General features: G+C 47.5%; 1 protein-coding gene across 1 annotated transcript in view; it reads left to right on the top strand.

Annotated features, from left to right (window-relative positions):
* dnah5l (dynein, axonemal, heavy chain 5 like) overlaps positions 1-19,757 on the top strand; it is a gene marked incomplete at both ends in the record, with an annotated part of 223,598 nt that overhangs the window by 184,237 nt on the left and 19,604 nt on the right. Inside the window, 7 exon segments of the mRNA XM_084326732.1 lie at positions 2,671-2,784; positions 8,363-8,530; positions 12,175-12,279; positions 12,464-12,577; positions 13,801-13,977; positions 15,551-15,745; positions 18,495-18,650. Of these exon segments, the coding sequence (XP_084182858.1) occupies positions 2,671-2,784; positions 8,363-8,530; positions 12,175-12,279; positions 12,464-12,577; positions 13,801-13,977; positions 15,551-15,745; positions 18,495-18,650 (1,029 nt within the window).

Raw genomic sequence — 19,757 nt, forward strand, 5'->3', positions numbered from 1 at the left:
TTTTTGTCTCTGTGCGTGCATTTAGCTTAGGGAACAGTCGCTCTGTTAGCATAGCTTAGCTTCATCACTGGAAGTGGGGGAGGGTTTGAGCCTGACGTTCCCTACAGTGCCCTACAGTCACGAAATACACTCCAAATACAACTCCAAAACGTTCCTGTAAACATGTTGTGACCTATGTATTTACCACGTGGAGAAATTAAAATAATTGAATTCGACAATTATGTTTTCTAAGCAGATATTTTTTGCCGAACGACTCCTCTCTGAGCGCAGTCAGTGATTTCTACGTGAAGCCGTGTTTGTTTACATTCTCATTCATTCAAAGGATCCGAACCGATTGAAGTTTATGGACACCATGACTTAAAATCCTCTTACCTTGACGATTAAAAGCCTCCCCAATTTAGAAAACAGTAATCCAATGGCTGGTATTGATATACTACTAACTACTGCACGCTAACGGAGCTAACCGGACACTCAAGCAGATAACGAGAGCAATGACTTTCTTTCTGGGGGGTTTCAAAATAAAAGAGCGACGTCTATAGCAGCGGAATACGTTTATTTTGTACATTATCTAACGTTAACACGAACCTAAACTAACTTTAGGTTAGTTGTAACGTTAGTTTAGGTTCGTGTTAACGTTAGATAATGTACAAAATAAACGTATTCCGCTGCTATAGACGTCGCTCTTTTATTTTGAAACCCCCCAGAAAGGAAGTCATTGCTCTCGTTATCTGCTTGAGTGTCCGGTTAGCTCCGTTAGCGTGCAGTAGTTAGTAGTATATCAATACCAGCCATTGGATTACTGTTTTCTAAATTGGGGAGGCTTTTAATCGTCAAGGTAAGAGGATTTTAAGTCATGGTGTCCATAAACTTCAATCGGTTCGGATCCTTTGAATGAATGAGAATGTAAACAAACACGGCTTCACGTAGAAATCACTGACTGCGCTCAGAGAGGAGTCGTTCGGCAAAAAATAGTTCAGAGTATATCTGCTTAGAAAACATAATTGTCGAATTCAATTATTTTTAATTTCTCCACGTGGTAAATACATAGGTCACAACATGTTTACAGGAACGTTTTGGAGTTGTATTTGGAGTGTATTTCGTGACTGTAGGGCACTGTAGGGAACGTCAGGCTCAAACCCTCCCCCACTTCCAGTGATGAAGCTAAGCTACGCTAACAGAGCGACTGTTCCCTAAGCTAAATGCACGCACAGAGACAAAATATGAAAGTATTCTGTACTTCTGTATGACAACTATTAAAGAAACTTGAAACTTGAAAGGTATGCATCTTCTTGTCTAACTCCAGGGAAGATGTTAAATAAGCTAATTTCCCAAAATGTTGGAGTTTTCCTTTAACAGCGCCTAAACTTAACCCTTCTAACCATAACCAACTCCGAAACAATGCCTAACCTTAACCTTAACCTTAACCATGCCTAACCTTAACCTTAACCTTAATGCCTAAACTTAACCGGCGAAAGAATGCATGTTAAAAAAAAATTAAAAAAAATGAAGGGATTCGAACTTGTCACCAACGGACCGCAGGACCGCAGGACCGCAGCGCCGCCAGTTGAGCTAAGCTTCGAATGAAAATCATTGGGGATTACGGCTACATAATGCCGCAAGCTATGCCGCAAGCTCTGCCGCTCCGCTCTGCGGTTGCCACGCCTGCCGCGGGGCGTGTCGCAGCCAATCAGGGAAAACGCGGAAGCACTCGGGCGTACTCTTCCTCTGAGAATAAGCAATAAGCACACGGGAGAGAAGGTTCTGGTGGGATCTGATCCCAGGCCAGCAGGGGGCGGTGTGGTTCTAGAGACACGGGAGAGAAGGGTCTGGTGGGATCTGATCCCAGGCCAGCAGGGGGCGGTGTGGTTCTAGAGACACGGGAGAGAAGGGTCTGGTGGGATCTGATCCCAGGCCAGCAGGGGGAGGTGTGGTTCTAGAGACACGGGAGAGAAAGTTCAGGTGGGATCTGATCCCAGGCCAGCAGGGGGCGGTGTGGTTCTAGAGACACGGGAGAGAAGGTTCTGGTGGGATCTGATCCCAGGCCAGCAGGGGGCGGTGTGGTTCTAGAGACACGGGAGAGAAGGGTCTGGTGGGATCTGATCCCAGGCCAGCAGGGGGAGCTGTGGTTCTAGAGACACGGGAGAGAAAGTTCGGGTGGGATCTGATCCCAGGCCAGCAGGGGGAGCTGTGGTTCTAGAGACACGGGAGAGAAGGGTCTGGTGGGATCTGATCCCAGGCCAGCAGGGGGCGGTGTGGTTCTAGAGACACGGGAGAGAAGGGTCTGGTGGGATCTGATCCCAGGCCAGCAGGGGGCGGTGTGGTTCTAGAGACACGGGAGAGAAGGTTCTGGTGAGATCTGATCCCAGGCCAGCAGGGGGCGGTGTGGTTCTAGAGACACAGGAGAGAAGGGTCTGGGGGGATCTGATCCCAGGCCAGCAGGGGGGCGGTGTGGTTCTAGAGACACAGGAGAGAATGTTCTGGTGGGATCTGATCCCAGGCCAGCAGGGGGCGGTGTGGTTCTAGAGACACGGGAGAGAAGGTTCTGGTGGGATCTGATCCCAGGCCAGTGAGGGGAGGTGGGGGTCATGACCCCTTCACCACCTCTGGACACAAAACAAGTATCAAGTGAATAAAAGCAACGGACTAACAGCGTCTCCCTCTCATGACCAGATTGACCCCGTGACCTCTGACCCAGAGAGACCCTGCCCACGACCCTCCTGGACCGAGGCCATGAAGCTGATGCAGAACTCCTCCTTCCTCAGCATGCTGCTGAACTTCAGCAAGGTACACACACACACACACACACACACACACACACACACACACACACACAGAGACCTACACACACACACACACACCACACACACACGCATGCACACACACACACACAGACCTACACACACATACACAGAGACCTACACACACACACACACACACACACACACACACACACACACACACACACACACACACACACACAGAGACCTACACACACACACACACACACACACACACACACACACACACACACACACATACATACAGAAACACACACACACACACACACCACACACATGGACACACACCACACACACACACACACACACACACATACATACAGAAACACACACACACACACACCACACACATGGACACACACCACACACACACACACACACACACACATGGACACACCACACACACCACACACAAACACACACAAATACAGAAACACAAACACACACACACACACACCACACACACACACCACACACACACGCACACACACACACATACATAAACACACACACACACACATGGACACACGTGCACACACACACACACACCACACACACACGCGCACACACACACACACAAGACAAGGTCATGTATATCAGACAGTATGTATGCAGTGTGTCAAACAGGGAAGGCTCCTGTAGAGAGCTATACTCAGGCATGAATGAATGAATGAAAACTTTATTTAACAGATTGCAGAATGGGTACAATACAGTACGGCTCAATACACACAATTGTTAAGGGGATGCAGACCAGAGAAAGACTTTTGTCTTGTTTACATCAGGGTCCTCCATTTTCAATTCATAGGAAGTCCCCTTCTAACACACACACACACACACACACACACACACACACACACACACACACACACACACACACACACACACACACTAGGGATCTGCAGGCTTTATAAAGGTATGCATGGATCAAGATAGTTGGGGTTTGAGTGAGCGAGTGATTTGGTGTGAGGGAGAGAGAGAGCTCCAGTTTCATATAGTAAATATAAAGTTATACAAATACCAGAGCATGCACACACACACACACACACACACACACACACACACACACACACACACACACACACACACACACACACACACACACACACACACACACACACACACACACACACACACACACACACACACACACACACACACACACACACACACACACACACACACACACACACACATACTTGCTAATCAGGGTATTAGGCTAACTGTCATTGAGGCTCTATACAGGGACCAGCCAGGGGAAACCCCAGCATGTCTGTCTGTCTGTCTGTCTGTCTGTCTGTCTGTCTGTCTGTCTGTCTGTCTGCCTGCCTGCCTGCCTGCCTGCCTGCCTGCCTGCCTGCCTGCCTGCCTGCCTGCCTGCCTGCCTGCCTGCCTGCCTGCCTGTCTGTCTGTCTGCCTGCCTGCCTGCCTGCCTGTCTGTCTGTCTGTCTGTCTGTCTGTCTGTCTGTCTGTCTGTCTGTCTGCCTACTTGCCTGTATGTCTGTCTGTCTGTCTGTCTGCCTGCCTGCCTGCCTGCCTGCCTGCCTGCCTGCCTGCCTGTCTGTCTGTCTGTCTGTCTGCCTGTCTGCCTGTCTGTCTGTCTGTCTGCCTGTCTGTCTGCCTGTATGTCTGTCTGTCTGTCTGTCTGCCTGTCTGCCTGTCTGTCTGTCTGTCTGTCTGTCTGTCTGTCTGTCTGTCTGTCTGTCTGTCTGTCTGTATGTCTGTCTGTCTGTCTGTCTGTCTGTCTGTCTGTCTGTCTGTCTGTCTGTCTCATCTGTCTGTCTGTCTGTCTGTCTGCCTGCCTGCCTGCCTGCCTGCCTGCCTGCCTGTCTGTCTGTCTGTCTGTCTGTCTGTCTGTCTGTCTGTCTGTCTGTTTGTATTACTGTCTGTCTCTAACTCTGTCTGTCTTTTGTCTGTCTATCTATATGTGTCCCTCTCTCTCTCTCCCTCTCTCTCTCTCTCTCTCTCTCTCTCTCTCTCTCCCTCTCTCTCTCTCTCCCTCTGAGTGACAGCATATTGTAGCCGGCTGACACCACAGTGAGACATACCACTGGAGTCATGCTGCTGTTACCTGATACATGGAATACACTGTGGACCAGTGAACTAGCCTGGAGACACAAGAGACCCTCCCTAACCCTCATTACCTTCTATGATAATATCTACTAATACTCCTCTCTTCAGTTATTCATGAACAGCACACACCCGTAGCTCTGCAGAGAGAGAGAGAGACAGAGGCTGTGCACGTGTGAGAAGGCGCCAAACTAGCATGGCACACGTTTGCCCGGCAGCGTGGCTACATGAGTAGAGAGAAAGTGGTGTTGTTGTCCAGCACCAGCAGGGGGCACTCTGTCCTCTGGACTTGTCAGTAACAACGCCCCTGTTACAGTGACAGGGGACACCGTACAGCTGCGAGTGCCGTCCTTCGGATGAGACGCTAAACCGAGGTCCTGATTGAATTTGGTGGTTAAAGAACCCAGGACGCCTATCGCAAAGAGTAGGGGGTTCCCCGACGTTCCTGGTCAAATTCCCAATCAGGTCTCTGACATCAAGGCCACCTAATCATCCCTTCCCCTTAATTGACTGATATCAATCCCTGTCTCCTGAGCCGTTCAGCCATGGTGTAGTGTGACGTGTGCCGGGTGCCAGTGTGTATGGCAGCCATTGAGCTTGCGTATCGCAAGGTTGGGTGCTACCAGTGGTGGTGAAGGAGGCAATTTCCCTAACCCTACATTGTAAAGCGCTGTTGAGTGTCTATAAAAGCGCTATATAAATGCAATTCATTATTATTATTATGAATTATTACATACACTGCCAGGGTTACATTTACATTTAGTCATTTAGCTGACGCTTTTATCCAAAGCGACTTACAAGTTCTGTACGACAAGTCATCAGGAAGGGCACAACAAGAGTAACAATGTTCATCAAAGTGTTGAGTGCTACAGTGTAGGTTAGTATATTAGGACAAGTGCATGACAGTACGGTTAGTTAGGGTTAGATTTTATATATTTTTTAGATAATGGTTGAAGAAGTGTGTCTTTAGTCAACGGCGAAAGATTGCACGGGTTTTGGCTGTCCTAACTGGGGTGGGTAGTTCATTCCACCATTGTGGACTGAAGAAAAGGCAGGTTCTCCTTGATGACCCTCCCGGAGCTCGGATAGGAGTGTAGGAGCGTAGGGGTCTTGTGGGTGTGTAGTTAGAGACCATTGACCGGAGGTAGGCGGGAGCCGCACGGTATGCCAGGTCGAGGGCCTTGAAGCGGATACGTGCAGCAATGGGGAGCCAGTGCAGGTCCCTAAGAAGTGGGGTGACATGGGCCGACTTCGGTAGGTTTGAGATCAGGCGGGCCGCTGTGTTCTGAATGAGTTGAAGAGGCTTGGTGGCAGTGGCCGGGAGGCCAGCAAGCAGTGTGTTGCAGTAGTCGAGGCGGGAGATTACTGTTGATTGGACGAGGAGTTGGGTGGCTTCTTTTGTCAGGAAGGGGCGGATCCTTCTGCTCAGGAGGAATCTGCAGGTTCTGGTTGTCGCTGCGATGTGAGCAGAGAAGTTCAACTGGTCGTCGAGGACAACACCAAGGTTCTTGGCGGTCGGGGACGCGGTCACAGCTGCATTCTCGACTGTGATGGAAAGGTCGGTCAGGGTGGAGCAATTCTGTTTAGCTTAGGTTCAGTTTGAGGTGGTTGGTCGTCATCCAGGCGGAGATGTCGGACAGACAGGCCGAGATCCGCTCTGAGACGTGGATATCTGAGGGAGGGAAGTAGAGGAAGAGTTGAGTATCATCGGCATAACAATGATACGAGAAGGCATGAGGCGTGATAATGTTACCCAGTGATTTAGTGTAGAGGGAGAAGAGAAGGGGTCCTAGAACCGAGCCCTGGGGTCAGGGGTTTGATTCTCACTGGGGTTACCAACACTGAAAGTGCTTTGAGTAGTATAGTCTTAGAAACGGGTGGCACTGCTGCCTCACAGCAAGAAGGTCCTGGGTTCTCACCCCAGCAGGGGGCCTTTCTGAGACTCCTCTTGGAGGCATGACTTTGACTATACAGATGGTTATTTGTGTAGAACCTTTTTCACATTCTTGCCCTGGAGAGGGAGAGCTTCTCTGTACTTCCCTGAAATCTGAATTGCATCTGTGATGTCACTAGGGCTGACCTCGACTAGTCGAATAGTCGACTAATCCAGTGGTTCCCAAAGTCGGGGTCGCGACCCAAAGGTGGGCCGCGAGCAGCCACGGGTGGGCCGCGAGATGATTTAAAAAAATAAAAAAAAATAAAAAAAAATAAAAATCTTTTTATTTTTTATTTTTATTTTTTTTATTATTATTTTTTTGTCAGGCCACTGAACTTAGAAGCAGGCCAGGACAGTGTTTCTAGTTGTATTCTAAAATTATATTCTATTGTATTCTAAAATGTGACTATATGGTTTTATATTAACTTAATAAATAAACAAAAACGAAAAATCTACTTATTTCAACGAACATTTCAAACTAAATAACAGATTATGCACATAAAACGCTGAAAACAACCGAAGCAACAATAGTATTTTAATGAAGCTATTATTATTATCATTATTATTTTGCAACAAGTTAGCCCTCTCATAAATAGCACATATAAATGAATAACTAACTTGAACTAACTTAATAGGATTGAAGTGATATTTGGCTTAAAAAATCGGTCGCCTGGCAAAAGAAAAAGAAAAAAAAAGCCAGACGATGTGCATTGGGCCGCGGCTCTCTGACGCCTTATTTTCTGGGCCCTGGCCTGAAAAGTTTGGGAACCCCTGGACTAATCGATCGAAAGGAGCCGCAGTCGACTGCCAACCTCTTAGTCGAATATATATATTTTTTTTGGGATCATTCTTTCCAAAAGCAAAGAGGCCTAGAAGCGTGGCTAACGCTAATGGCGCGCACACCAGGGAGGCTAACTGCCTAAGAAAACGGGCACAGAGGCACTGAAAGAGGATTTCCCCCGTCTAACGAACACGACTAGACAAATATCAAGATGTATCCATCAGTGGACCAATTGCATGCTTTCGCAGACGACGAGAAGCCTTTTTTTTTTTTTACCAGTCGACTATCAGCACATTTTGGCCAATCAAAGTCGACTATACAAATCCTTAGATGACAGGCCTAGATGTCACTAATAGGTTGAGCCTATCATGGTCCAATATGTGGTAACTTGACACCTTTATATACTGTATACACACAGAAAGCTGTGTAGATATTGACGTGTACAATGTTGCCAATTTGTATGTTCATAGATCCTTGCGTTCTCAATGAGGGTAAAGGTGTATTATATATTATTCGGGAGCATGTCTATGTTCCCCGGGTCCTATGTTCCCCGCTTTGATTGATTGATTGATTGAAAATTTTAGACCACCAGCTCTGATTCCAAACTCTAACCTTAACCAGTTCGAAAGAGGGCGGACATTAATAATTAATAAAATAATAAAAATTTATAAAATGTTCAATCTATTAATTAATCAAAGCGGGGAACATAGAACCCAGGGAACATAGGACCCGGGGAACATAGGGATGATCCCTATTATTCTACGCTGTATTATATTGCAGGACTCCATCACAGAGGAGATGGTGGAGCTGTTGGCTCCCTACCTGCAGATGGAGGACTATAGCCTGGACTCAGCGAAGAGGATCTGTGGGAACGTAGCAGGCCTCTGCGCCTGGACTGAAGCCATGGTGGACTTCTTCTCCATCAACAAGGAGGTCCTGCCACTCAAGGTAGAGAACATTAACAACACATACACACATTCAGAGATGGAGAGTACTGTCGCCGTTACATACAGTACTATGCTTTCAAATGTTAGAAGACCTTAGTCTGTCTGTCTGTCTGTCTGACATAGTGCTAGTCCCGGGCTCTCTCTAGTGGCTAACTGTAGTGTCTCTCTCCAGGCTAACTGTAGTGTCTCTCTCTCCAGGCTAACTGTAGTGTCTCTCTCCAGGCTAACTGTAGTGTCTCTCTCCAGACTAACTGTAGTGTCTCTCTCCAGACTAACTGTAGTCTCTCTCTCTCTCCAGGCTAACTGTAGTCTCTCTCTCTAGTGGCTAACTGTAGTGTCTCTCTCCAGGCTAACTGTAGTGTCTCTCTCTCCAGGCTAACTGTAGTGTCTCTCTCTCCAGGCTAACTGTAGTGTCTCTCTCTCCAGGCTAACTGTAGTCTCTCTCTCCAGGCTAACTGTAGTGTCTCTCTCCAGGCTAACTGTAGTGTCTCTCCAGGCTAACTGTAGTCTCTCTCTCCAGGCTAACTGTAGTGTCTCTCTCCAGGCTAACTGTAGTGTCTCTCTCCACACTAACTGTAGTGTCTCTCTCCAGGCTAACTGTAGTGTCTCTCTCCACACTAACTGTAGTGTCTCTCTCCAGGCTAACTGTAGTCTCTCTCTCCAGGCTAACTGTAGTGTCTCTCTCCAGGCTAACTGTAGTCTCTCTCTCCAGGCTAACTGTAGTCTCTCTCTCCAGACTAACTGTAGTGTCTCTCTCCACACTAACTGTAGTGTCTCTCTCTCTCCAGGCTAACTGTAGTGTCTCTCTCTCCAGGCTAACTGTAGTCTCTCTCCAGGCTAACTGTAGTCTCTCTCTCTCCAGGCTAACTGTAGTGTCTCTCTCCAGACTAACTGTAGTGTCTCTCTCCAGGCTAACTGTAGTCTCTCTCTCCAGGCTAACTGTAGTGTCTCTCTCTCCAGGCTAACTGTAGTGTCTCTCTCCAGGCTAACTGTAGTGTCTCTCTCCAGGCTAACTGTAGTGTCTCTCTCCAGGCTAACTGTAGTGTCTCTCTCTCCAGACTAACTGTAGTGTCTCTCTCCAGGCTAACTGTAGTGTCTCTCTCCAGGCTAACTGTAGTGTCTCTCTCCAGACTAACTGTAGTGTCTCTCTCTCCAGACTAACTGTAGTGTCTCTCTCTCCAGGCTAACTGTAGTGTCTCTCTCTCCAGGCTAACTGTAGTGTCTCTCTCTCCAGACTAACTGTAGTGTCTCTCTCCAGGCTAACTGTAGTGTCTCTCTCCAGGCTAACTGTAGTCTCTCTCTCTCCAGGCTAACTGTAGTGTCTCAAGTTCAAGTTCAAGTTCTTTAATAGTTGTCATACAGAAGTACAGAATACTTTCATACAAAATGCTTCTTACTGTTACGCTCCAGAGACTGTGCTAGACAAGATAGTATCAAATAACATAATAACATAATATAGCATGAATTTAGAAGAAGAAAATGAGGTCACAGTGTTCGGTATAGACATATGTACAATGTTCTGAGTTACCATATAATATACAATACACAATACTATGCAGTGTACTAATGTACAGTACTATCTAGTGCAAAGCAGAAATGGGATGAGGTACAATTTTAGGTACAATTTACAGTAAGGTGTACGAGTTGTAGTGCAATCCTTCATCCATAAATATAAAGTGTGGGGAGTGGGTGCTACAGTGTGTTTGTTTAAAGTGGGTGTGTGCTATAAGTGTGTGGAGTGGGTGCTACAGTGTGTTTGTTTAAAGTGAGTGTGTGCGTGTGGATGTGTGTGCTATGTGCGTTTGGTGGTTGTTGTTGTGTAGTGTTCATTCATTGTTCGTTTAGCAGCCTGATGGCCTGGGGATAGAAGCTTCTTCTGAGTCTTTCTGTGCTCGCCTTGAGACTCCTGTATCGCTTGCCTGACGGCAGCAGTTCAAAGAGGCAGTTGTTCGGGTGACTGGAGTCTTTAATGATTCTCTTAGCCTTGCCCTTGCAACGCTTGTAGTAAATGTTCTGGAGGGTGGGGAGCCCCCCTCCAATTGTGCGTTCGGCTGAACGTGTCACTCTTTGTAGTCTGCTTTGGTCTTGTGCAGTGCTATTCCCAAACCAGGAGGTGATGTTGCCGGTCAAGATGCTCTCTATTGTACATGAGTAGAAGTTCTTAAGGATCTTCTGGCTGACTTGGAACTTCCTTAGGCGCCTGAGGAAGTAGAGGCGTTGTCGTGCCTTCTTCACAACACTGTTAATGTGTGTGGTCCATGTCAAGTCCTCGGATATGTAGGCTCCGAGGTACTTAAAGCTGTTGACTCTCTCAACCGGTGCCCCGTCGATGCTGAGGGGGCTGTAGTCCTTGACCCCCGACCTCCTGAAGTCCACAATCATCTCCTTTGTCTCTCTCTCCAGGCTAACTGTAGTTTCTCTCTCCAGGCTAACTGTAGTCTCTCTCTCCAGGCTAACTGTAGTGTCTCTCTCCAGGCTAACTGTAGTGTCGTTTTCGTTTTAGTTTGTTCATTTTTTTGCGTTTTTTTTGCGTTTTTGTTTTAGTTCGTTCGTTTTTTGCGTTCTTTTTTTGTGTTATTTTTGTGTGTTTTTCATGCGTTTTCGTTTTAGTTCGTTGTTTTTTTTGCGTTTTTTTTTTTCGTTTTTGTTTTAGTTCGTTCGTTTTTTGCGTTCTTTTTTTGTGTTATTTTTTTGTGTTTTTCATGCGTTTTCGTTTTAGTTAGTTCATTTTTTTGCGTTCGTTTTTTTGTGTTCTTTTTTTTGCATTTTTTTTGTTTTCGTTTTAGTTCGTTAATTTGTTTGTGTTGGTTTTTTTGCGTTTTCGTTTTAGTTTGTCTGTTTTTTTGCGTTTGTTTTTTTGTGTTATTTTTTTTGCATTCGTTTTCGTTTTAGTTCGTTAATTTTTTACACCTTCATGTCCTCCTGCAGACTGTTTTTTTTCGGTTTTTTTCGTTAGTTTTTTTCCACGATAGTGTCTCTCTCCAGGCTAACTGTAGTGTCTCTCTCTCCAGGCTAACTGTAGTGTCTCTCTCCAGGCTAACTGTAGTCTCTCTCTCCAGGCTAACTGTAGTGTCTCTCTCCAGGCTAACTGTAGTGTCTCTCCAGGCTAACTGTAGTGTCTCTCTCCAGGCTAACTGTAGTGTCTCTCTCTAGTGGCTAACTGTAGTCTCTCTCTCCAGGCTAACTGTAGTGTCTCTCTCTAGGCTAACTGTAGTGTCTCTCTCCAGGCTAACTGTAGTGTCTCTCTCTCCAGGCTAACTGTAGTGTCTCTCTCTCCAGGCTAACTGTAGTGTCTCTCTCTCCAGGCTAACTGTAGTGTCTCTCTCTCCAGGCTAACTGTAGTGTCTCTCTCCAGGCTAACTGTAGTGTCTCTCTCCAGGCTAACTGTAGTGTCTCTCTCCAGGCTAACTGTAGTGTCTCTCTCTCCAGGCTAACTGTAGTGTCTCTCTCCAGGCTAACTGTAGTGTCTCTCTCCAGGCTAACTGTAGTGTCTCTCTCCAGGCTAACTGTAGTGTCTCTCTCTCCAGGCTAACTGTAGTCTCTCTCCAGGCTAACTGTAGTGTCTCTCTCTCCAGGCTAACTGTAGTCTCTCTCCAGGCTAACTGTAGTGTCTCTCTCCAGGCTAACTGTAGTGTCTCTCTCCAGGCTAACCTGACGCGACAGGAGGCTCGTCTGCTGGTAGCTCAGGCGGAGCTGGATCAAGCCCAGGGGCAACTGGACGCCAAGCAGCAGGAGCTGGACGCTGTGCAGGTACACACACACACACACACACACACACACACACACACACACACACACACACACTGCGTTGTGGGAAGGCTGACTGGGGAGGCAATGGGGTGCCACAACAACACACAAACACGCACACATGCATTTGAAAAATCTATTTATGTCCAAAAGTCAGAGATGTTTAAAGTTGTGTCTCCTCCTCCAGGCTCTTTATGACGCAGCCATGAATGAGAAACAGGAACTGGAGGATGACGCCCAGGCGTGCCGACGCAAGATGGCCAACGCTACCGCTCTGATCCACGGACTAGGAGGAGAGAAGGTAAGATGCTACCGCTGTGATCCACGGACTAGGAGGAGAGAAGGTAAGATGCTAACGCTGTGATCCACGGACTGGGAGGAGAGAAGGTAAGATGCTACCGCTGTGATCCACGGACTAGGAGGAGAGAAGGTGAGATGCTACCGCTGTGATCCACGGGCTAGGAGGAGAGAAGGTAAGATGCTACCGCTGTGATCCACGGACTAGGAGGAGAGAAGGTAAGATGCTACCGCTGTGATCCACGGGCTAGGAGGAGAGAAGGTAAGATGCTAACGCTGTGATCCACGGACTAGGAGGAGAGAAGGTAAGATGCTAACGCTCTGATCCACGGACGAGGAGGAGAGAAGGTAAGATGCTACCGCTGTGATCCACGGACTAGGAGGAGAGAAGGTGAGATGCTACCGCTGTGATCCACGGGCTAGGAGGAGAGAAGGTAAGATGCTAACGTTGTGATCCACGGACTAGGAGGAGAGAAGGTGAGATGCTTCCTGCTGACTTGTTGTTCAGAGGTCAGAGGTGAACCTTCCTGCTGACTTGTTGTTCAGAGGTCAGAGGTGAACCTTCCTGTCGCCTTGTTAATCAGAGGTCAGAGGTGAACCTTCCTGCTGACTTGTTGTTCAGAGGTGAACCTTCCTGCTGACTTGTTGTTCAGAGGTCAGAGGTGAACCTTCCTGCTGACTTGTTGTTCAGAGGTCAGAGGTGAACCTTCCTGCTGACTTGTTGTTCAGAGGTCAGAGGTGAACCTTCCTGCTGACTTGTTGTTCAGAGGTCAGAGGTGAACCTTCCTGCTGACTTGTTGTTCAGAGGTCAGAGGTGAACCTTCCTGCTGACTTGTTGTTCAGAGGTCAGAGGTGAACCTTCCTGCTGACTTGTTGTTCAGAGGTGAACCTTCCTGCTGACTTGTTGTTCAGAACTCACAGAAAGTCTCTTTGGATAAAAGTGTCAGCTAAACGACTAAATGCAAATAAGGAGCAGTTCACACACACACTGATGCTGCTGCTGCTATTGTTGTTGTCGTGTGTGCGTGTGTGCGTGTGTGTGTGTGTGTGTGTGTGTGTGTGTGTGTGTGTGTGTGTGTGTGTGTGCGTGTGCGTGCGTGCGTGCGTGTGTGTGTGTGTGTGTGTGTGTGTGTGTGTGTGCGTGTGTGTGTGTGTGTGTGTGTGTGTGTGTGCGTGTGTGTGCGTGTGTGTGTGTGTGTGTGTGCGTGTGTGTGTGTGTGTGTGTAGGTGCGTTGGACAGAGAGCAGTGCTGTGTTCCAGACTCAGATGAAACACATGGTCGGGGACGTCCTCCTGGCCACTGGCTTCCTCTCCTACGCCGGTCCCTTCAACCAGGAGTACCGCCACCTGCTGGTAGAGCTGTGGAAGAAGGAGATGACCCAGCAACACATACCATACAGCCACGTAAGACTAGTTAACTAACTGACTAACTAACTAACTAACTGGCTAACCTCGTTCCCAGTTGTATCTCCTCCGTGAGATAAAGCCTGGTAAAGAACTACAGCCGAAAGTGTGTATGGGGTAGAATTTCCGGCGTATGTACTTCCCCTGGAAGCTGCCTCCGAACGGACCAAACTTTTCCCGAATTCTGTCGGCAAACAAGCTATAGAACGTCCCGGTCATGTAGTAAATTCTTTAGGCAAAGCCGTTGCAGGGGCTTAAACGAGGAAATATTGTGCACTTCACACGTTTCTGTAATTGTTTTGTCGAAACCGGAACGCCTGTAGCCGGTACTTCCTGTACTTCCGTTTACACACTTTAGGAGGCATATCTTGTCCAGCCTACTAACTGACTGACTGATGATAGTTCCTTCTACAGTATACCGTATCTGACTAAAATTATATTTCAGTTGTAATTTTTAATTTTTTTAATTAATTTTTTTCCCCTCCTTTTTCCTCCGATTTTTCTCCCATCCCAATGTTAGTCGTTATGCCAATTCCCAATCCCCTTCCTGGTCGCTGCGCACTTACCCCCTACAGTCGGTCTGGGAGAGTGGAGGCTATCACGTGCTTCCTCCGACACACGTCTAGCCAATCAACCACTTCTTTTCACCTGGCAGCGCGGACTCTCACTGAGAGGGTGTAACGTGTGGAAGGATCACACTACCCCCCTTAGATCCTATCCGCGCTTAGCAGGCGCCCCGACCGAACTGTAGGAGTCGCTGTTTACAACGACCCGGACCCACCCCGCCAGCTTTCCCACCCTCTGATACAGCCAATTGTATTAGTGTGAACGGCCAGCCAAGCTGGTGACAACGCCGGGAGCTGGATTCGAACAGGCGAATCCAGCGTCTCCGGCGTTGGTGACGAACGCAATCTCCGCTACGCCACCTGACCGCCCACCTGACCGCCCCTTGTAATTCTATTTCTTAAGTTTCTTAATTTTAAGTCCAAACTTCTCAATTTCAACATTGTTATTTATTTTAGAACATTTAGTTATTTATTGTTGTAACACACAACACTCTCCGCTGTAAGCGTTTCCAGGGTTAGTTTAACTGTTTTGGGACCCGCCGGCGCTTAGTTGACGTTAGCGACTCACGTTTTACCGTGACTTGGGCATAATATAGGAATGACGAGGAAGCAAAGCATTTGTTAGACGCATTGGACCTGTTCCTGAGTGTTCACTGCACATAGAAACAATGCAACTGATTGATTGATTGATTGATTGAATTGATTGAATTGATTGATTGAAAACTTTATTAACAGATTGCAGAATGGGTACAATACAGTACGGCTCAATACACACAATTGTTTAAGGGGATGCAGACCAGAGAGAAAGACTTTCGTCTTGTTTACATCAGGGTCCCCCATTTTCACTCACTAGAGGACCTGTCACAGGGCTATAGTCTCTGTCTATTGTGAAATGACAATTGCGCGTCATTGGAATTCTGATTATTTTCTCTCAAGGTACCGAAATGTGGCACCGATTGATCTAACGTGAATCACCTATCCCCCCCCGGCCCCCCCCCTCTCTCTAGGACCTGAACCTGATCGCCATGTTGGTGGACAGTGCCACGGTGGGTGAATGGAACCTGCAGGGCTTACCAAACGATGACCTATCCATCCAGAATGGGATCATCGTCACCAAGGCCTCACGCTACCCGCTCCTCATCGACCCCCAGGGCCAGGGCAAGAGCTGGATCAAACAGAGAGAGAGAGAGAACGAGCTACAGGTGAGGAGGAGAAGGAGAGAGAGAGAGAGGGAGGGATGGAGGGAAGAGAGGGAGGGATGGAGAGAGAGAGAGGGAGGGATGGAGAGGGGAGGGATGGAGAGAGAGAACGAGCTACAGCTGAGGAAGAGAAGGAGAGAGAGAGGGAGGGATGGAGAGAAGAGAGGGAGGAATGGAGAGAAAGAGAGAGAGGGAGGGATGGAGAGAGAGAGGGAGGGATGGAGAGAGAGAACGAGCTACAGCTGAGGAGGAGGAGAGAGAGGGGGAGGGATGGAGAGAGAGAGAGAGAGAGGGAAGGATGGAGAGAGAGGGGAGGGATGGAGAGAGAGAACGAGCTACAGGTGAGGAGGAGAAGGAGAGAGAGTGGGAGGGATGGAGAGAGAGAAGGAGGGATGGAGAGAGAGAGAGGGAGGGATGGAGAGAGAGAGGGAGGGATGGAGAGAGAGAACAAGCTACAGGTGAGGAGGAGAAGGGGAGAGGGAGGGATGGAGAGAAAAGAGGGAGGGATGGAGAGAGAGGGAGGGATGGAGAGAGAGGGAGGGATGGAGAGAGAGAACGAGCTACAGGTGAGGAGGAGAAGGAGATGGGGAGGGAGGGATGGAGAGAAGAGAGCGAGAATAATATTTGGATCAAACGGAGAGAAAGGAATAACTACAAGCTTTGTTAATGAATTCCTATTATTTGTTATTTTCCGTGATTAATGATTAATAATCCGAAACACTATGAACACATGTCTGGAAAAGCAGCAGATAAAAAAAGATGTACTCCTTATTGATTAAATCAACTAATCATTTTGTCGACAAAGTCCTGTGGCTATTAGTTGAATTCCTTTGGTGGAAGACAGCTGTAATGTCCCCTGTCTGTCCTCTAGGTGGCGTTGTCTCCAGTGGAAGACGGCTGTAATGTCTCCTGTCTGTCCTCTAGGTGGCGTCTCCAGTGGAAGACAGCCGTAATGTCCCCTGTCTGTCCTCTAGGTGGCGTCTCCAGTGGAAGACAGCTGTAATGTCCCCTGTCTGTCCTCTAGGTGGCGTCTCCAGTGGAAGACAGCTGTAATGTCCCCTGTCTGTCCTCTAGGTGGCGTCTCCAGTGGAAGACAGCCGTAATGTCCTCTGTCTGTCCTCTAGGCTGTCCTCCTTCTCTCTCCTTCCTGACTGGCAGACCCCAGGTGGTGAGAGCAGGCAACTGCACCTCCTCATCCATCACCCTCAACATAGGGGCCCCCCAGGGCTGTGTTCTGAGTCCCCTCCTCTACTCCCTGTACACACACGACTGTGTGGCTCAGCGGAGTAGCAATACAATCGTCAAATTTGCTGACGACACAGTGGTGGTGGGCCTGATCTCTGCCAACGACGAGAGGGCCTACCTGGAAGAGGTCAAGGTCCTGGCGGGATGGTGCCAGGAAAACAGCCTCTCCCTGAACGTCAGCAAAACAAAGGAGATGATTGTGGACTTCAGGAGGTCGGGGGTCAAGGACTACAGCCCCCTCAGCATCGACGGGGCACCGGTTGAGAGAGTCAACAGCTTCAAGTACCTCGGAGCCCACATATCCGAGGACTTGAAATGGACCATACACATTAACAGTGTGGTGAAGAAGGCACGACAACGCCTCTACTTCCTCAGGCGCCTAAGGAAGTTCCAAGTCAGCCAGAAGATCCTTAAGAACTTCTACTCATGTACAATAGAGAGCATCTTGACCGGCAACATCACCTCCTGGTTTGGGAATAGCACTGCAAAAGACCAAAGCAGACTACAAAGAGTGACACGTTCAGCCGAACGCACAATTGGAGGGGGGCTCCCCACCCTCCAGAACATTTACTACAAGCGTTGCAAGGGGAAGGCTAAGAGAATTATTAAGGACTCGAGCCACCCGAACAACTGCCTCTTTGAACTGCTGCCGTCAGGCAAGCGATACAGGAGTCTCAAGGCGAGCACAGAAAGACTCAGAAGTAGCTTCTATCCCCAGGCCATCAGGCTGCTAAACGAACAATGAATGAACACTACACAACAACAACCACCAAACACACATAGCACACACATCCACACGCACACACTCACTTTAAACAAACACACTGTAGCACCCACTACACACACTTTATAGCACACACCCACTTTAAACAAACACACTGTAGCACCCACTCCCCACACTTTATATTTATGGATGAAGGATTGCACTACAACTCGTACACCTTACTGTAAATTGTACCTAAAATTGTACCTCATCCCATTTCTGCTTTGCACTAGATAGTACTGTACATTAGTACACTGCATAGTTGTGTATTGTATATTATATGGTAACTCAGAACATTGTACATATGTCTATACCGAACAACTGTGACCTCATTTTCTTCTTCTAAATTCATGCTATATTATGTTATTATGTTATTTGATACTATCTTGTCTAGCACAGTCTCTGGAGCGTAACAGTAAGAAGCATTTTGTATGAAAGTATTCTGTACTTCTGTATGACAACTATTAAAGAACTTGAACTTGAACTTGAACTAGGTGGCGTCTCTAGTGGAAGACAGCTGTAATGTCCCCTGTCTGTCCTCTAGGTGGCGTCTCCAGTGGAAGACAGCTGTAATGTCCCCTGTCTGTCCTCTAGGTGACGTCTCCAGTGGAAGACAGCTGTAATGTCCCCTGTCTGTCCTCTAGGTGGCGTCTCCAGTGGAAGACAGCTGTAATGTCTCCTGTCTGTCCACTAGGTGGCGTCTCCAGTGGAAGACAGCCCTAATGTCCTCTGTCTGTCCTCTAGGTGACGTCTCTGAACCATAAGTATTTCCGCTCCCACCTGGAGGACAGCCTGGCTCTGGGGCGCCCCCTGCTGTTGGAGGACATCGGGGAGGAGCTGGATCCGGCGCTGGACAACATCCTGGACAAGAACTACATCAAGTCTGGCTCCACTTATAAAGTATGACATCATCAAGTCTGGGTCCACTTACAAAGTATGACATCATCAAGTCTGGGTCCACTTATAAAGTATGACATCATCAAGTATGGGTCCACTTACAAAGTATGACATCATCAAGTCTGGGTCCACTTATAAAGTATGACATCATCGAGTCTGGGTCCACTTGTGAAGTATGACATCATCAAGTCTGGGTCCACTTATAAAGTATGACATCATCAAGTCTGTGGGTCCACTTATAAAGTATGACATCATCAAGGCTGGGTCCACTTATGAAGTATGACATCATAAAGTCTGGGTCCACTTATAAAGTATGACATCATCAAGTCTGTATCCACTTATAAAGTATGACATCATCAAGTCTGGGTCCACTTGTGAAGTATGACATCATCAAGTCTGGGTCCACTTATAAAGTATGACATCATCAAGTCTGGGTCCACTTATAAAGTATGACATCATCAAGTCTGGGTCCACTTATAAAGTATGACATCATCAAGTCTGGGTCCACTTATAAAGTATGACATCATCAAGTCTGGGTCCACTTATAAAGTATGACATCATCAAGGCTGGGTCCACTTATAAAGTATGACATCATCAAGGCTGGGTCCACTTATAAAGTATGACATCATCAAGTCTGGCTCCACTTATGAAGTATGACATCATCAAGTCTGGCTCCACTTATAAAGTATGACATCATCAAGGCTGGGTCCACTTATGAAATATGACATCATCAAGTCTGGCTCCACTTATAAAGTATGACATCATCAAGTCTGGGTCCACTTATAAAGTATGACATCATCAAGTCTGGCTCCACTTATAAAGTATGACATCATCAAGTCTGGGTCCACTTATAAAGTATGACATCATCAAGTCTGGCTCCACTTATAAAGTATGACATCATCAAGGCTGGGTCCACTTGTGAAGTATGACATCATCAAGTCTGGGTCCACTTATAAAGTATGACATCATCAAGGCTGGGTCCACTTATGAAGTATGACATCATCAAGTCTGGGTCCACTTACAAAGTATGACATCATCAAGTCTGGGTCCACTTACAAAGTATGACATCATCAAGTCTGGGTCCACTTACAAAGTATGACATCATCAAGT

This window comes from Notolepis coatsorum (genome assembly GCF_963971535.1).
Source record: "Notolepis coatsorum genome assembly, chromosome: 12".
Classification (NCBI taxonomy): domain Eukaryota; kingdom Metazoa; phylum Chordata; class Actinopteri; order Aulopiformes; family Paralepididae; genus Notolepis; species Notolepis coatsorum.